The 18182-nt window shown below is 42.3% G+C and overlaps 1 protein-coding gene across 1 annotated transcript in view; it reads right to left on the reverse strand.

Moving 5' to 3' along the window:
• Nucleotides 1-18182, reverse strand: part of STT3A (STT3 oligosaccharyltransferase complex catalytic subunit A) — a 35502-nt gene extending 17320 nt beyond the window's left edge. The window contains exons 1-7 of the mRNA XM_060787039.2: nt 18081-18182; nt 10453-10572; nt 10160-10220; nt 8883-9004; nt 7205-7350; nt 3601-3691; nt 1272-1378 (exon numbers count right to left, since the gene is read on the reverse strand). Coding sequence (XP_060643022.1) covers nt 1272-1378; nt 3601-3691; nt 7205-7350; nt 8883-9004; nt 10160-10220; nt 10453-10540 — 615 coding nt within the window. The 5' untranslated portion in view covers nt 10541-10572; nt 18081-18182. The remainder of the gene's footprint in view (nt 1-1271; nt 1379-3600; nt 3692-7204; nt 7351-8882; nt 9005-10159; nt 10221-10452; nt 10573-18080) is intronic.

The raw sequence follows: 18182 nt of genomic DNA on the forward strand, positions 1-18182 counted from the left end.
AGGTGGCAGAGTATTCCAGAGTGATGGTGCCACTGCTGTGAAGGCTCTGCGTCTGGTTGCTGTTAGACGCAAGGTCTTGACACTGGGGACTTCCAATAGATCTTGGTCCTCAGAACGGAGGGATCTCTGGGGTTGATAGGGGGTGTGGCGGTCCCTCAGATACATTGGCCCCAGACCATGCAAGGCCTTAAAGGTGAGTACCATCACTTTGAAAGTGATCCGGTGCTCAATTGGTAACCAATGCAGCTGCAGTAAGATTGGTGTTATGTGGCATCTCATCGGAATTCCCGCAAGAAGCCGAGCAGCTGCGTTTTGTACCAACTTGAGCTTCCGGATCACCGACAGAGGAAGGCCAAAGTAGAGGGCGTTACAGTAGTCCAGTCTTGAGATGACCGTGGCCTGGATCACCGTAGCTAGGTCGTCCCTGGACAGGGAGAGGGCCAGCCGTCTAACCTGCCACAGATGAAAAAAGGCGGTTCTGCTAACGGCGGGGACCTGGGCCTCCATCGTCAGCAGAGGGTCCAAAAGGACTCCCAGACTCTTTACCAATGATGACGGGCATAGCGCCTCGCCATCCAGGTTAGGCAGCTGGATATCCCCACTGCCCGGTCCACCCAGCCATAGGATCTCCGTCTTTGCTGGATTCACCCTCAACCTGCTGGCACACAACCATCCAGTAACGGCCTCGAGGCACTGATGGAAACAATCGGGTACAGAGTCCGGTCGGCCTTCCATCTTCAGCACCAGCTGAGTGTCATCGGCGTACTGATAACACTCAAGCCCAAAACCTCAAACCAGCTGAGCAAGTGGTCGCATATAGATGTTAAATAACATCTATATTACAACACAGCTTTACAGAATTGCTGACAGATTACCCAAAAGTTGTTCTAGACCAGTAGAAAACAGTTCAAACAATCCAAAAATCACAGAACTTAAGGCCATCTTATTTGTTTGTGATTTGGGAGGATTCCCTGGCTTTATAAATAAGTGTCCTGGCACCAACACATTCTTGCATCAAAACTCTAGGCACAATATTTTTGCATGAGAAATCGTTATTATAGTATTTAATCTCTAACACAACAATTGTATCTGTGAAGTTGAGTTACAGTGGTAACAAGAGCACAAAACATGCAACTTAAGCAACTGTTATAGCCCAAATTTAATGAATTCAACCCAGTAGTGAACATGAAGAACAATCAACTGTTTAAAATAACTGATAAATGGTAAACAACCACTTTGACAGTGCCGCTTAGACAGAATTTATCATTTACCATGTAGAAATATGCAAGTGCACACATCGCTGCCCAGTAAATGGAACCCGTTTTCACTGCTTTAATCCACATGTAGTAAGTCAGAAGCATACAGAATATGGCAATACCTGGAAAAATTAGTTACAGAAGTAAAGTTTAGTATATTTTGGACCAAATAAATGTCACTGTTTTAAGGTTTTTAGCATAGTAAATCATAAGATAACACGTTCACATCTTTCTGACAATTTCACTTTTTTAAAAAAAATATATTTTTATTATTTTATCATGATTTAATACATTTGTTATACATTGTTTGTTTTACTATTTCACTTTTTTATAGCACTTCACAATCGATATAAATACAGATTTCCTTTCAAACATTTTTTGAGCTGGTGTAGTGTGGTAGTAATGCCAAGGAATATATAGGATTATACTTTCATGTGAAGGGTTTTAAAACAATATATATGGCTTTTTTGTAATCGATTTTAAACTAGGCTGTATTTGAAGTTCATATGCAACTTGGTGTATTTCACATACAGAAAAGCTGACAGCAAAACAATAACAAAACATCCCTGAAAGCTGAATTTTCCAAAAAATAAAGAAACGAATATCATGATATAAAAGATGTATTATATCAAAAGACATGAAGATTTTTTTTCTTCTGAGAAAAAGACAGTCTGCTTTTTCATAATATTTAGTTCAAAAGCAAGACTATTCCAGTTTTGCATCCCATGTTCCATACATATAAAGTACATTACAGGAATAACAGACCAAGCCAATTTGCTATATCAAGAGGCACCAATTGTCACTGTGATTGTGTTTACTGTAATTTTATATTGTTATGCATTCATATGTTTTATGTAATCATTATATTGTTTATTGTTTTCGTTTTTGGTTTTATTTTGCTGTAATTTATTGTTTGGGCTTGGCCTCATGTAAGCCGGCCCAAGTCCCCATCTGGGAGAGGGTGGCGGGGTATAAATAAAGTTGTTTGTTGTTGTTGTTATTATTATTACTATTATTATTATTATTATTAATTGTTGTCAGAGGTCTTGAAATGTTTAACAAAAAACAGAATCATAGAATCATAGAAAGAGTTGGAAGAGACCTCATGGGCCATCCAGTCCAACCCCCTGCCAAGAAGCAGGAATATTGCATTCAAATCACCCCTGACAGATGGCAATCCAGCCTCTGTTTAAAAGCTTCCAAAGAAGGAGCCTCCACCACACTCCGGGGCAGAGAGTTCCACTGCTGAACGGCTCTCAGTCAGGAAGTTCTTCCTAATGTTCAGATGGAATCTCCTCTCTTGTAGTTTGAAGCCATTGTTCCACGTCCTAGTCTGCAAGGAAGCAGTAAACAAGCTTGCTCCCTCCTCCCTGTGGCTTCCTCTCACATATTTATACATGGCTATCATATCTCCTCTCAGCCTTCTCTTCTTCAGGCTAAACATGCCCAGTTCCCTAAGCCGCTCCTCATAGGGCTTGTTCTCCAGACCCTTGATCATTTTAGTCGCCCTCCTCTGGACACATTCCAGCTTGTCAATATCTCTCTTGAATTGTGGTGCCCAGAACTGGACACAATATTCCAGGTGTGGTCTAACCAAAGCAGAATAGAGGGATAGCATTACTTCCTTAGATCTAGACACTATGCTCCTATTGATGCAGGCCAAAATCCCATTGGCTTTTTTTGCCGCCACATCACATTGTTGGCTCATGTTTAACTTGTTGTCCACGAGGACTCCAAGATCTTTTTCACACGTACTGCTCTCGAGCCAGGCGTCACCCATTCTGTATCTTTGCATTTCATTTTTTCTGCCAAAGTGGAGCATCTTACATTTGTCACTGCTGAACTTCATTTTGTTAGTTTTGGCCCATCTCTCTAATCTGTCAAGATCGTTTTGAATTCTGCTCCTGTCCTCTGAATACAGTACTAAGAGATTGTCAGACTCTGGAAGATCTTGGAGTTAAAATCAAGCTCCCAACAACAAAATGTTGGAGACAAGTGGTTTATTCCTTCTTTACACAATCCTAAAAAGACTGTTCTAAAGTTTTCCCACTCAAACCTCCTGTATATATCAGCCTCAACTCCCATCCGCCCCCTAGTGGCCAAACACCATGGCCACAGTCTGTTGACTGCAGTTTCAATTTCCCTCACAAAATAGATGTCTTATCTATGCTACCTTCCCGCATTGTACCCAGCCTCCCTTCTCCCCACCTCCCTTCTTTATGGCAGAGAACCGAAGCAGCCAGTCCCAGGCTGATACGGTGATCCTAACAGAGATGAGTAAAGTGTCTTTTATGATATAAAAGAAAGAACTGTTGGTGCTGTTCACATAAAAACATGATCTCACCTTCATTGTCATAGGATCCAGCAACAGAACGTGAAATGTATCCTGGCACCACAGCAATCATGGCAGCTGCCAAGAGACCAGCCCCTGCATCCTAGCCAGAAAAAGAAACATACACATTGATGATCAAACTGTTAACAGTATCTATAATAAAAGAGAAACAGTAAGTAGATGTGTATATTGTTACATGTAAAAATAAGCAGTGAGATAATTTATTTATTTATCGTGTCATCCGCAACCAGAACATTGTGTTACATTTCTAACAAAACAAAACAAAACAAACAAACAGATAAAAAAAACAACACAAATTTTGCAAACTTGGTAGCTGATTAAATGTCCTTTGACCAGTATCTGGCCACTTGGAGTGCCTCTGGTGTTGCTGCAAGAAGGTCCTCCATTGTGCATGTGGCAGGGCTCAGGTTGCATTGCAGCAGGTGGTCAGTGGTTTGCTCTTCTCCACACTCGCATGTCGAGGATTCAACTTTGTAGCCCCATTTCTGAAGGTTGGCTCTGCATCTCATGGTGCCAGAGCGCAGTCTGTTCAGCGCCTTCCAAGTCGCCCAGTCTTCTGAGTGCCCAGGGGGGAGTCTCTCATCTGGTATTACCCACGGATTGAAGTGCTGGGTTTGAGCCTGCCACTTTTGAACTCTTGCTGAGGTGTTCCAGCGAGTGTCTCTGTAGATCTAAGAGAACTATTTCTTGATTTAAGTTGTTGACGTGCTGGCTGATACCCAAACAAGGGATGAGCTGGAGATGTCTCTGCCTTGGTCCTTTCACTATTGGCTGCTTCTTCCCGGCGGATGTCAGGTGGTGCAATACCGGCTAAGCAGTGTAATTTCTCCAGTGGTGTAGGGCACAGACACCCTGTGATAATGCGGCATATCTCAATAAGAGCCACATCCACTGTTTTAGTGTGGTGAGATGTGTTCCACACTGGGCATGCATACTCAGCAGCAGAGGAGCACAGCACAAGGGCAGATGTCTTCACTGTGTCTGGTTGTGATCCCCAATACATAGAACTGACAACAGCTGGATTATCTTGCAAGACCATGTTTGCATATGAAGGGAGAGAAATGCACAGAAGGTATAAAACCACCAATAAAATGAAAAGAAAATTCTAGCTGAATCTCCTATAAATGTGCCTTATTTTAGCACTTAAGGTACCGTATATTCCGGGGTACTAGACAACCTTTTAGGCATGTAAAACCTTATAAAATTTTAAGGGTCGTCTAGTACACCGGGTATAAAATTAAAATAATAATAAAATTACATACTATGGCTGCCTTGGCCTCGGACTCCCCTCCTCCTCCTCCGCCTTGGCTCATGGCGGCCTCCCGGGCAGGCTCCCCATCCTTTCTCCCTTCTTGGCTGCCTTCCTTGCTCAGGCCCAGGCCTCTCCTTTGTTGGCGGCCGCTTCCCGCGCTGCTCAGGCCACCCTCCTTCCTGGCCAGGCCTTGCACGAAGCGCCTCTTCTCCTACGAGACAAAGTTGTCTCATGGGAGAAGAGGTGCTTCACGCGAGGCCTGGCCAGGAAGAAGGAGAGCAGCCTGAGGAGCGCGGGAGGCCCTTCTGGAAGCGGCACAGGAAGCAGCCCAGAGGTCCAAGGACAGAAACCACCTGACTGGTTTGGGGAGTCATCTTAAACGGCGAGTATATCACCAACTCTCTATTTTGTATGTAAAATTTGGGGGGTCGTCTTATAGCTCGTCGTCTAGTACCCCGGAATATACGGTACTTATGACTAGGTGATTATTCCACCACAAATTGAAAAACAATTTATATGTCTTCACAATTGGACCTGAGCTTTAATCAGGAGGAGGGATTTTGGGATTCAATTCTACACAAGGATAAAAAACTGATTAAAATAATATACCAAAAACTTCTAACCTGGTCCACAGAAGAGGAACGAATTAAAAACTGCGAAATACGATGGGCAAAAGATATAGGGCATAGTATACATACCGACCAATGGGAAGAAATTTGGAACAAAAAATTAAAATACACAGCAGCCAATGATCTAAAAGAAAATGGGTATAAAATGCTATACCGCTGGTATTATACCCCTGAAAAACTTGCCAAATTTAACAAAGGGATATCCAGCACCTGCTGGAAATGTAAGGAAGAAAAAGGAACCTTCATTCATGCATGGTGGTCATGCAAACGAATCAAAAAATATTGGAAGGAAATTCACTCTCTGACCCAAAAAATTCTAAAAGCTAGCTTCCTCCTAAAACCAGAGACCTATCTATTAGGTGTATCTGAAGCAATGCTAACTGAAAACCAAGATAAGATGCTTTTTCTACTTAGTACCGCAGCGAGATTACAACTTGCAAGACTGTGGAAGCAAGAAGACGTCCCCATAGAGGAAGACTGGATAATCAAGGTATTTGATCTAGTACAAATGGACAGTCTTACTCAAAAACTAAACAACACCCGCAAAAAAACGGACTGGTCAAGCTTCAGAGACTTTATTAAATCCAGAAAGATTCCAGTTTTGATAGATTTGTCTAACCTGTGAACTAAGGAAAACAATCTTGAGTGATCGTGAGAAGATTAGAACGAACTTATTTAAGATAATCCAAAAGTTAATTAATCCACAGAAGAATTTGGGAAGTGCCTTCACTCTATTAATGTAACGGTGGGGGATGGTGGTGGTGATGTTATGTCTTGGGTGTTTGGGATGATTGTGCGACCACAGTTTTGATGCTCTGACGTTTGGATGTTTTTGATGTTTTGATGTTTTTGATGTTTTGATGTTTTAGATGTTTTGGATGTTTTCAATGTCTATGATGTTATGTTTAGGGTGCTACCGGCACTCGCTCAGTCTTGTTGTAAATATTAAAATGCACAATAAAAATTATATTAAAAAAAACAAAACAATTGGACCTGAGTCCCTGGTGGCGCAGTAGGTTAAACCCCTGTGCCGGCAGGACTGAAGACCGACAGGTCGCAGGTTCAAATCCGGGGAGAGGGGGAGGAGCTCCCTCTATCAGCTCCAGCTCCTCATGCGGGGACATGAGAGAAGCCTCCCAAGGATGGTAAAAACATCAAATCATCCGGGCATTCCCTGGGCAATGTCCTTGCAGATGGCCAATTCTCTCACACCAGAAGCGACTTGCAGTTTCTCAAGTCGCTCCTGACATGACAAAAAAACCCCCCAAAAAACAATTGGAGCTGTCGCCAAGTAGATTACATGGAGGTCAGGCGATCTTTGTGTCTCCAATACACTGAAATATTGAGAATTTACATTTATACTGATCACCAAAGTCTGTTTTTCAAGGCACACCAACACAAAGTTTTTCACTTTCTCCTTCTGTTTCAAAACAAATTATCTATAGTAAGATCTGGACAGATCAAGAAGCTATCATGGTAAAAGAATGTCCCTGTGCAATATCCAATATTTATTGTTGCAAGGATGAAACTTCACTGTTGCGTAACAATACTCAACAAAAGTCTGTATACCTGAAATTAACTGTCTCCTGAACAGTTTAAGACAGATTAAATAAAGATTAAATTGACAGATTAAATAAAGACCAAGAACTAGAAATTAAAACCAATATTCTAAGCATTTCTGCAGCGAAGCACAAGTATTCTTTATCCTTTTTACCTTGAGCTCTTTGGTGAGATGATAAGTTACTATGGTAGTGAAAGAGGAAAAAAGTGGAGCCAGGAATACACAGACGTTTCGGATGTCAATCGTAATGTGGAAGAAATGTAGAACATGATAGATTGCTGCTGATGTGATCATTAAACCTGAGATAAAGAGAAACGGAGTTGCCATTACTATGGTGTCAATAATTTTCCAGAACTAAAACAGCAAAATGAAACAGGCATAGGGCTTGACAAACATAAGGTAATATCATCTACCAAGGATAGGAGTTGACGTTTGTCACAAAATCCAAAAATTAGGGGCTCTCAGATACTGATAGGATATTTTATGTAAATAAAAATGTAATGTTCGTTTGTGGGATCAACATAACTCAAAAACCACTGGATGAATTGACACCAAATTTGGACACAATACGCCTATCAGGCCAACGAGTGTCCATCACCCATAAAAATATTGAAAAACACAGCAGAAGAGACTTCTGTTGTGTTTCAGCCAAAAAACAAAACAAAAAACCCATTACAACGCATGCACAATGCCACATATATACACAAACACACATACACAAATATATAGACACACATATATGCATATATACACACACAAAACACATGTACACAGTAGGGGAAGGAAGGAAGGAGATAAGGAGGAATAGAAAGAAGGAGAGAAGGAGAGAAGGAAAGAAAGGTAGTGAAGGAAGGAAGGAGAGAAGGAAATAAAAAAGTGAAAGGAAGGAGAGAGGGAAGGAAGGAGAGAAGGAACAAAAGAGAGAAAGGGGAAGGGAGGGAAGGAAGGAAGGAAAGAAAGAAAGAAGGAAGGATGGAACCAAAGAGCAAAGGAAGGGAGGAAAGAAACAGGTAGAGAAGAAAGAAAGAAAGAAAGAAAGAAAGAAAGAAAGAGGGAAAGAAGGAGGAAAAGAAAAAGAGGAGAGGAAGGAAAGAGGGAGGGAAGGAAGGAGAGAAAGAAAGGGAAGAAAGAGGGAGGGAAGGTTTGGCCACAGTCACTCATAAAAACACTGAAAAACACAGCGGAAGAGACTTAAAAAGCAAAAAAACAAACCATTACAATGCATGCGCATAACCACATAAATACACATATACACAAATATATAAATACACACAGATACACATACAAAACACATATACACAGACTGGGCCACAGCAACGTGTGGCAGGGGACGGCTAGTTTTATGTAAATGAACTCAGCCTATAGCCATTCTAATTTGTCAAATACTAACAATAATATGCTGGGGGTGGTGACGGCCGACAGGGAGCTCTGGCGTGGACTGGTCCATGAGGTCACGAAGAGTCGGAGATGACTGAACGAATGAACAACAACAAACAATAATATGCAGATAAATACTCCTCAATCCAATAGCCAACACAATACACAATTTGAGAGATGCATTAGGATTCTGGGACATCAGGGATCAAATCTCATGGAAACCCACAGGTTAATCTTTGGCAAGTCATACTCTCTCAGTCTCAGTAGAAGACAATAGTAAACATCTGCTGAATGAATCTTGCCAAGCAAATCCTATAATGGGTGAACCTGAAGGCACATAGCAACAATTCTTGAATTACTTCTGTCATCATCCAGAAGCTTCCACTCATCTAGCTTATTTAATAGTGTTACAACATTCTGTGCCACTAACATTCAAGAACCACTTTTACTTTACCTGGATAAATCGTTCCACCAATGATTCTTCCCAACGGATACCATGCTCTATCATCAAACCAGTTGTGAAATTTGTAGAAGCCCTCTTCTGACAGGAAACGAGTTGTGCGGTAGTTAAAATACCTATTATATCAACAGAAACACAACTTATTTAGTTGCTCTACTATTTATAACTTCCAACTAAATTGCTTATGTGGAATCACTGCCAAATTAATGTACAAATGGGTGCCAATTTGTCTGCCAAACATTTTTTCTAGTCAGGAAATGGGGCCCTTACTTAATCCATTTGCAAGCACTAGAAGTCATAAATAAATATTTGCCTAATGATCCACTCTGCTCTGTGAATGAGCAGAGAAAATCTATTGTCCATTTCCAATGGGTTACTGTGCATTGTTTATCATGCAGCAGTATAAAGAGTTTTGCATCATACAAGTTTCCCTATGAGCATCTACATATCTGCCTTATGTACTGTTCTCCAGCCAATTAATTTTGCAAAAGGTGATTCCACTTGGTCTCACAACTTTAAAAGGTACTTTGGAAAACACCATTTCTATCACATTTAAATTAAAAAATCCATTCTCTATTATATTCAGACAAATCTGACCAGGCAAATTTATTGAGTAACCCCATAAAATTTATCTGGAAAGATTCTCACTGGTATTTGTTGAAGCAAACATTTTGCTTTGTCATATTTTAACATAATAATAATAATAATAATAATAATAATAATAATAATAAATCACACAGTCCTGGGAAGTATTCGACTTGTGATTTTGTGATACGAAATCCAGCATATAGATTTCGTTTGCTGTGACATACTGTGCTTTTGTGTCAGTAAAATAATAATAATAATCTTTATTTATACCCCGCCACCATCTCCCCGATGGGGACTCGAAGCGGCTTACATGGGGCCAAGCCCAAACAACATATTACATCAAAATAAAACCAAAACATAAACAACAAGCATCATCATCAAAATTACATGGAAAGAAAATACAATAACAAAAAAGCATTGCAATAAACAAAAAACACAGTCGCAGTAAACGGTGGGCAGGCCACATGTACAGCATAAAATGTTAAAAACTCTAATGAGATAAAAATAGGAGCAAGTTATTTGCAGGGAGCTCATAAAGATACACAGTGTTGTAAAACTAAACTTCCCTTGGGGGGGGGGGGGCTGTACTCCAGTGACAGAAGCGTTGAGGGGAGCATAGAGTACATAGAGTAACATAGAGTACGGCAAATTAAAATAAACTGAAAGAAAGCAAGAGGACTTACGGATCAAATTCATGGATAACGCTCTCAAACCTCAGCACAGAAAAAAGTCTTGTGGAAAAAGCTGCAACAGAAAAAGGAAGGAATATTTACAAACTTGTACCAACTCACTGACTTTAATGCTGAGTTTTTGTTTGTTTTTTTACTGTCAAGAAACCTAATATGATGGAAAATATTAGTCATAATACAAACATTTAGATGGAGAAAAAAACCTGAAGGCCAAGCACCAAGATTCAATATGAATCAAATAGGTTATATCTATGCATAATCTTCCACAGACATGACATTAAACTTACACAGCACAGCTGCCATTGAAAGAATGAGGAGCTTGAGGAGGGTGTCCTGCTTTTCGTAGGACAAGCGGAGGAAGCCGAACTTGGTCATTTTGGTAAATTCAGCAAACAATACTTAAAAACCTGGAAGGGAAACAACAAAGATATATAAGCAGAAATTTACAAAATAAATACTGCAAACTATTCCTTTTTCATATTTTGTCCTAGCATTAGCCTTTTGCCCTGAATATACGTTATGCATCAGGACAATGAAATGCCAGGGCACAGCTACATCTTTAAGAGCATAGATATATTGCATAGACTTATATATACAAAGCACTGTACAGAATTGCGTTGGGCACTTTCAAATCCTCTTGCTCTCCAAACCCAGCCTAAGGAAACCCAAGCTAATCCAGATGTTTTGGGATTGCAATTCCCATCAACATTCACAATAAATCCCTATACGGTTCCGGCCCAGTTTACCTGTCCGAACGTATTCTCCCCTATGAACCATCAAGGACACTAAGATCTTCCGGAGAGGCCCTGCTCTTGGTCCCGCCACCTTCGCAAGCGCATCTGGTGGGAATGAGAGACAGGGCCTTCCCTGTGGTGGCCCCTCGGCTATGGAACTCTCTCCCGAGCAAGATCAGTTCTGCCCCCCCCCCCCCTTGTCCTTCAGGAGGCTAGTGAAATCCTGGTTATGGAACGAAGCATTCGCAGAATAATGCCTGAGACTGGTTACAGACCAAAGTGAGTGACCACATATGCAGACTGAGTTGAACACGATTTTATCTTGGCAATTTGGTTTATACGTATTTTATCTATATGTATTTTAATCTTGTATTGTTGTATGATGTTTTAATTTGTATTAGTAGCACTGAGTTCTTGCTGTAAGCCGGTCTGAGCCCCTCTACGGAGGTGAGAAGATCGGGATATAAAAGTTTTAAATAATAATAATAATAATAATAATAATAGGTTGTGCTAACGATGCTAATGGGAGTTGCAATCCAATATCTCAAGAGCCACAGTTTCCCAATCTGGACAAAAACAAACAAAAACAGGTCAATGTCCAACTTGCATCACTTGCTACACCAACAGGTTTTTTTTTTCATTCTTGCCATTGGGTTGGAGGAAAGATATATACATTCCCAAGATATTAATGGAGAATATCTTAATATATTCCATGCTTTTTGTCACATTTTCATCATCTTAATGACATCACAGACTCAGCAGAAAGTAACATAAAAGACAATGTCTTCACTGATACAAACGATTCATCCTATTAAGCAAGCTCTTCGGAGACTAGGGATGTATTCTGTTTCTGAAGATGTGTCTTAAATGACTATGATACAGCAAGACAATGTGCCTATTTACTGCATGTAGTTGAATTAATGTCATAGACTGCGCTTTAGAAAATAACTACAATGCAGTGTTTCACTCATAAAAATCTCAAGCAGTATAATTCCTAAAAAGAGTAGACAAATATGCTTTCCATAGCTCTTCTGTGCTGGAGGTATCTACTTCAGATACATATTTTATGGAGTTATAAAATATTTTATAAGGTGGAGGGGAGATACTGCAACACAGCCAGAAAAGCACTTTGTGCTATGTAAAAGACTATACTAGCATTCCCAAGATGAATACTTGTCAGAAACCTATGCGGGATGAGACCATCTACACACAATCATCTGTGAGTTTGCAGCTTCTGTGCAAAAAGAAAATTCTGCTCTCGGTCCCACCATCTTTGCAGGCGCATTTGGTGGGGACGAGAGACAGGGCCTTATCTGTGGTGGCCCCCCGGCTATGGAACTCTCTCCCTGGTGAGATTAGGTCTGCCCCCTCTCTCCTGACATTCAGGAAGCAGTTAAAATCCTAGCTTTGGAATCACGCATTTGCAGATTGACGGATGATTTGATATAGACTTAGAGTTATTTGGAACGCCTCAGCAAGCGAGAGTCCAAAAGTGGCAGGCTCAAACCCAGAACCTCAACCAATGGCTGATACCAAATGAGAGACTCCCCCCTGGGCACACAGAGGACAGGGCGACTTGAAAGGCACTGAACAGACTGCGCTCGGGCACCACGAGATGCAGAGCCAACCTTCAGAAATGGGGCTACAAAGTGGAATCCACAACATGCGAGTGCGGAGAGGAGCAAACCACAGACCACCTGCTGCAATGCAACCTGAGCCCAGCCACATGCAGCAACACCAGAAGCACTCCAAGTAGCCAGACACCAGAAGCACTCCAAGTAGCCAGATACTGGTCAAAGGACATTTAATCAACTACCAAATTCACACATTTTGTATTTTCTCTGTTTGTTTGCTTTGTTCTGTTAGAAATGTAATATAATTGACTGGCTGCCCTGACACAAGAAATAAATAAATAAGAGTTATTTGGCCACAGTGTTTTGGACTGAGTTGGATGTTGTTTTTAATGGGATGAATTGTTTTTATATGTATTTTAGAACTTATTTATTGTATGTTGTTTTATTACATTATTTATTGTATAGCATTGAATTTTGCTGTTAGCCGTTCTGAGTCCCTCCACGGAGGTAGAGAAAAATGGGATACAAAAGTTCTAAATAAATAAATAAATAAATAAAATTCTTGAGTGGGTTCTGTGATTTTACAAGTATTTGCCAAAACGTTTTTTGAAATGGAAGGACTTTTGTTGAAACTGTATACTGCTGTGTGCGAATTACGTTGCTTCTGACGGAGTAAAGTCAACACTCCCATTCAGCCCTATACTTATTCATTCTGTCTGGCATTAGCATTCCACAGCCTCAGGACATGGATTTATCTTCTATTGTCAGAGGTCTTTAATTAGCTAGCCTGGGAAATAAACTTGGGGCATGGTTTTGTGGCTGGCAGTACTTGAGAGTGGTATCCAACATAACTGGAGAACATCAAGTTAAGGACTGCAGTTCTTGCAGTACAGAATGCCATATGATCACAGACTCTTTCAGGCTAAAAAACCTGTGAGGAGGCAGCCCAGAGAGGTGCTTCCCTCCATTTGTTAAAGGAAGCAAAAGAACAGAAGTTAACCATGCCATGTGGTGACAGAACAAGCAGTACAGGCCATCCCCAAGTTACAAACAAGATAGGTTTGTTTGTATGCAAGTCACAACAGGTACATTTTTAAAATGTAACTCCAACCCATATAGACAGACAGACAGACAGACAGATAGAAATAAAAATGTAATGTTCATTTGTGGGATTAACATAACTCAAAAACCACTGGACGAATTGACACCAAATTTGGACACAATACACATATCAAGCCAATGAGTGGCCATCACTCATAAAAACACTGAAAAACACAGTGGAAGGGATTTAAAAAGCCAAAAAACAAAAAAAAACATTACAACGCATGCACAAAACCACACAGATATATATATACAGAAACACACATATATACACATATATACAAATATATATACACACTAAACACATATAAACAGACTGGGCCACAGCAACGCGTGGCAGGGGACGGCTAGTATATATATATATATAGAGAGAGAGAGAGAGAGAGAGATATACGTTTTGGATAGCACAGGGAAGGCTTAATACCCCTGTGGGGTTTCCTTTGCTGTGTGTGCCTTTTTAGAAGACATACAATGGAGACCGCTTTCCCCCATGATGATAACTCTTTCAGGAGTGAACTTCCCTTCCTTTTGAGGGGGAGATTCATCTCACATATTTATACATGGCTGTCATGTCTCCTCTCAGCCTTCTCTTCTTCTGGCTAAACATGCCCAGCTCTTTAAGCCGTTCCTCATAGGGCTTGTTCTCCAGACCCTTGATCATTTTAGTCGCCCTCCTCCTCTGGACACATTCCAGTTTGTCAATATCTCTCTTCAATTGCGGAGCCCACAATTGGACACAATATTTATTTATTTATTTGCAGTATTTATATTTCACCCTTCTCACCCTGCAGGGGACTCAGGGTAGATTACAATGTACATATACATGGCAAACATTCAATGCCATAGACACACAACATATATAGACAGACACTCAAAGGCCATTTAACAATCCAGCTTTTTGATGAGGATATTCTGGCCAACAGGGGAGCTGTCGCTTCACCATCCATTTGTGACACTGATGAAGTACTTCCTCATTCTTTGCATACTTGCTAGAGATTTTTATGGCCTCATAAATTAGTTAAATTGGCCTCCCCACAAAGTGGTACCTTAATTTCCTACTTGACAGATGCAACTGTCTTTTGGGCTGCAAAAGGTCCAACAACAAGCTACACAAATTGGTCAGCAGCTCCCTCCAACCCGGGCTGGCTTCGAACTCATGACTCTTCAGTCAGTAGTGATCTTTATGCAGCTGACTCCCAGTCAGCTGTGCCACAGTCCTGATATTCCAGGTGTGATCTGACCAAGGCAGAATAGAGGGGTGGCATGACTTCCCTAGATCTAGACACTAGAGTCCTATCGATGCAGGCCAAAATCCCATTGGCTTTTTTTTGCCGCCGCATCACATTGTTGGCTCATGTTGTCCATGAGGACTCCAAGATCTTTTTCACACATATAAGGCAGTGTGGACTCTGGGCCCTTCCACACAGCCCTATATTCCAGAATATCAAGGCAGGAAATCCCACAATATCTGCTTTGAACTGTGTTATCTGAGCCCACACTCACATAATGTGGGATGTTCTGCCTTGATATTCTGAGATATAGGGCTGTGTGAAAGATAGGAATTGCAGGCCCAAATTGGTGACTCCTGCTTTGAAGGAACCTCCACATCTCCAGCGAACAAAATCAACCTCTGTACATGGCATTCATTGACCTTGCAAAGACATTCAACACAGTGAATCGCAGCGCTCTGAGGACCATCCTCCAAAAAATCGGGTGCCCTAACAAATTTGTGAATATCCTGCGGCTCCTCCATGTTAACATGATGGCAACAATCTTGGACACCAATGGCTCCCAAAGTGACCCATTTAAGGTGGAATCGGGTGTCAAACAGGGATGTGTTATTGCCCCAACTCTATTCTCCATCTTCATTGCCATGATACTTCACCTTGTTGATGGGAAGCTTCCCACCGAAGTGGAAGTCATCTATCGGACAGATGGCAAACTGTTTAACCTCAGCAGACTGAAAGCCAAAACCAAGGTTACAACAACATCTGTTATAGAACTCCAGTATGCTGATGACAATGTCGTCTGTGCGCATTCAGAAGAAGATCTACAAGCCACTCTAAACACCTTCGCAGAAGCATACACAAAGCTTGGCCTGTCATTGAACATCGACAAAACCAAAGTGCTGTTCCAGCAGTCACTAGCCAACCCCTCTCCAATGCCGGAGATACAACTTAATGGTGTAACATTAGAAAATGTTGACCATTTCCGCTACCTTGGCAGCCACCTCTCCACCAAAGTCAACGTCGACACCGAAATACAACACCGCCTGAGCTCTACGAGTGCAGCATTTTCCCGAATGAAGCAGAGAGTGTTTGAGGACCGAGACATCCGTAGGGATACCAAGGTGCTTGTCTATAAAGCAGGAGTCCTCAAACTAAGGCCCGGGGGCCAGATATGGCCCTCCAAGGTCATTTACCTGGCCCTCGCTCAGGGTCAACCTAAGTCTGAAATGACTTGAAAGCACACAACAACAACAACAACAACAACAACAACAATCCTATCTCATAAGCCAAAAGCAGGCCCACACTTCCCATTCAATACTAATAAGTTTATATTTGTTAAAATTGTTCTTCATTTTAATTACTGTATTGTATTTAAGTGTTTTTGTACTATAAATAAGATATGTGCAGTGTGCATAAGAATTCATTCATGTTTTTTTTTTCTTCAAATTATAATCCGGCCTTCCAGCAGTTGGAGGAACTGTGACCTGGCCCTCTGTTTAAAATGTTTGAGGACCCCTGCCCTAAGCAGTTCAGGTCCAGGCTATTTGTCCGACCGCATCCCTTTGTACAAACCTGCCCCGGCCCTGAGATCTTCAGAAGAGACCCTTCTCTCGGTCCCACCTCCATCTTGGTTGGTGAGAATGAGAGAGTAGGCCATCCTTCTCAGTGGCTGCCCCTCAACTATGGAACCCCCTTCCCTGCTGTCCCTGCTATCTTTCCAGCGGCAGAATAAAACCTTTTTATTCCAATAGGCTTTTAAAGAAAAAGGTGTTTAAGATCTAGTCAGGGGATGCTGTGGCTTTAACTCTGAATATGTTTTGATGGAGTTCAACTGAATTTTTTAGTGCTGTTTAAAAAGTTTCAGGACCTCTGCAATAAAGCTATTGTCCTCCCAACCCTGCTCTATGCCTGCGAAATGTGGACTGTCTACAGACGTCAAATGCAACTCCCGGAACGATTCCATCAGCGCTGCCTCCGGAAAATCCTGCAGATCTCTTGGGAAGACAAGCGGACAAATATCAACATGCTGGAAGAAGCAAAGACCACCAGCATTGAAGTGATGGTCCTCCAACATCAACTCTGCTGGGCCGGCCACGTTGTCCGGATGCCCGACCACCGTCTCCCAAAGCAGTTGCTCTACTCCGGTGGTTCATGCTCTGCTTACATCCCGTATAGACTACAGCAACACTCTCTACTGTGTGCCAAGACTGGTTCAATTCCATCATTGGTGGAGTTGTCCGGATGCCTGACTACCGTCTCCCAAAGCAGTTGCTCTACTCCGAACTTAAGAACGGAAAACGGAATGTCGGTGGACAGGAAAAGAGATTGAAAGATGGCCTCAAAACCAACCTTAAAATCTCTGGCATACACACTGAGAACTGGGAAGCCCTGGCCCTTGACCGCTCCAGCTGGAGGTCAGCTGTGACCAGCAGTGCTGCAGAATTCAAGGAGGCACGAGTGGAGGGTGAAAGAGAGAAACGTGCCAGGAGGAAGGCACGTCAAGCCAACCCCTTCCACCTGGAAGCCAATGCCTTCACTGTGGGAGAAGACGTGGGTCAAGAATAGGGCTCCACAGCCACCTACGAACCCACAAGGAAACCCATCATGGAAGACCATCTTACTCGTCCAAGGAGGGCTCGCCTAAGTAAGTAAGTATAGAATCATAGAATCAAAGAATTGGAAGAGACCTCATGGGCCATTCAGTCCAACCCCATTCTGCCAAGAAGCTGGAATATTGCATTCAAATCACCCCTGACAGATGGCCAGTAAGTATAGGGCTGTGTGGAAGGTAGGAATTGCAGGCCCAAAACGTGCCTTCTCCTGGCACGTTTCTCTTTTTCACCCTCCACTCGTGCCTCCTCGAATTCTGCAGCACTGCTGGTCACAGCTGACCTCCAGCTGGAGCGCTCAAGGGCCAGGGCTTCCCAGTTCTCACTGTCTATGCCAGAGATTTTAAGGTGACTCCTACTTTGAAGGAACCTCCACATCTCCAGCCAATCTCGCTTTGGAGGCCTACTTTGGTCTTGAATGGGCCCTAAAGAAGCCCTGCTCCTAGTGACAGCCTTCCTCCCTGAGAAGCGAGGTTTCCACCCACAGCTGAGCCGTCCTGAGCCTTCCAGCGGGCAGAAATGTGCACACTTTCGACAAGGATGCGTCTCCACTGCAGACTTAACCCAGTTTGACCCCACTTCAACCGCCCTGGCTCTAAGCTATGAAAATCACAGGCTTTGTGGCTTTGGTGAAGCCTTTGCCAAACTCCCACACGACCAGGCCTCACCTGGAACCCGGGAGCCGCTCTCCGTCCCGCTTCCTCAGCCATCCGCTCCGGTTGCACCCACTCCCTGCAGCTGCGCCGGCCCCGCCTCCTTCGAACGCCGAT

Source organism: Anolis sagrei, chromosome 7 (assembly GCF_037176765.1).
Source record: "Anolis sagrei isolate rAnoSag1 chromosome 7, rAnoSag1.mat, whole genome shotgun sequence".
Taxonomy (NCBI): domain Eukaryota; kingdom Metazoa; phylum Chordata; class Lepidosauria; order Squamata; family Dactyloidae; genus Anolis; species Anolis sagrei.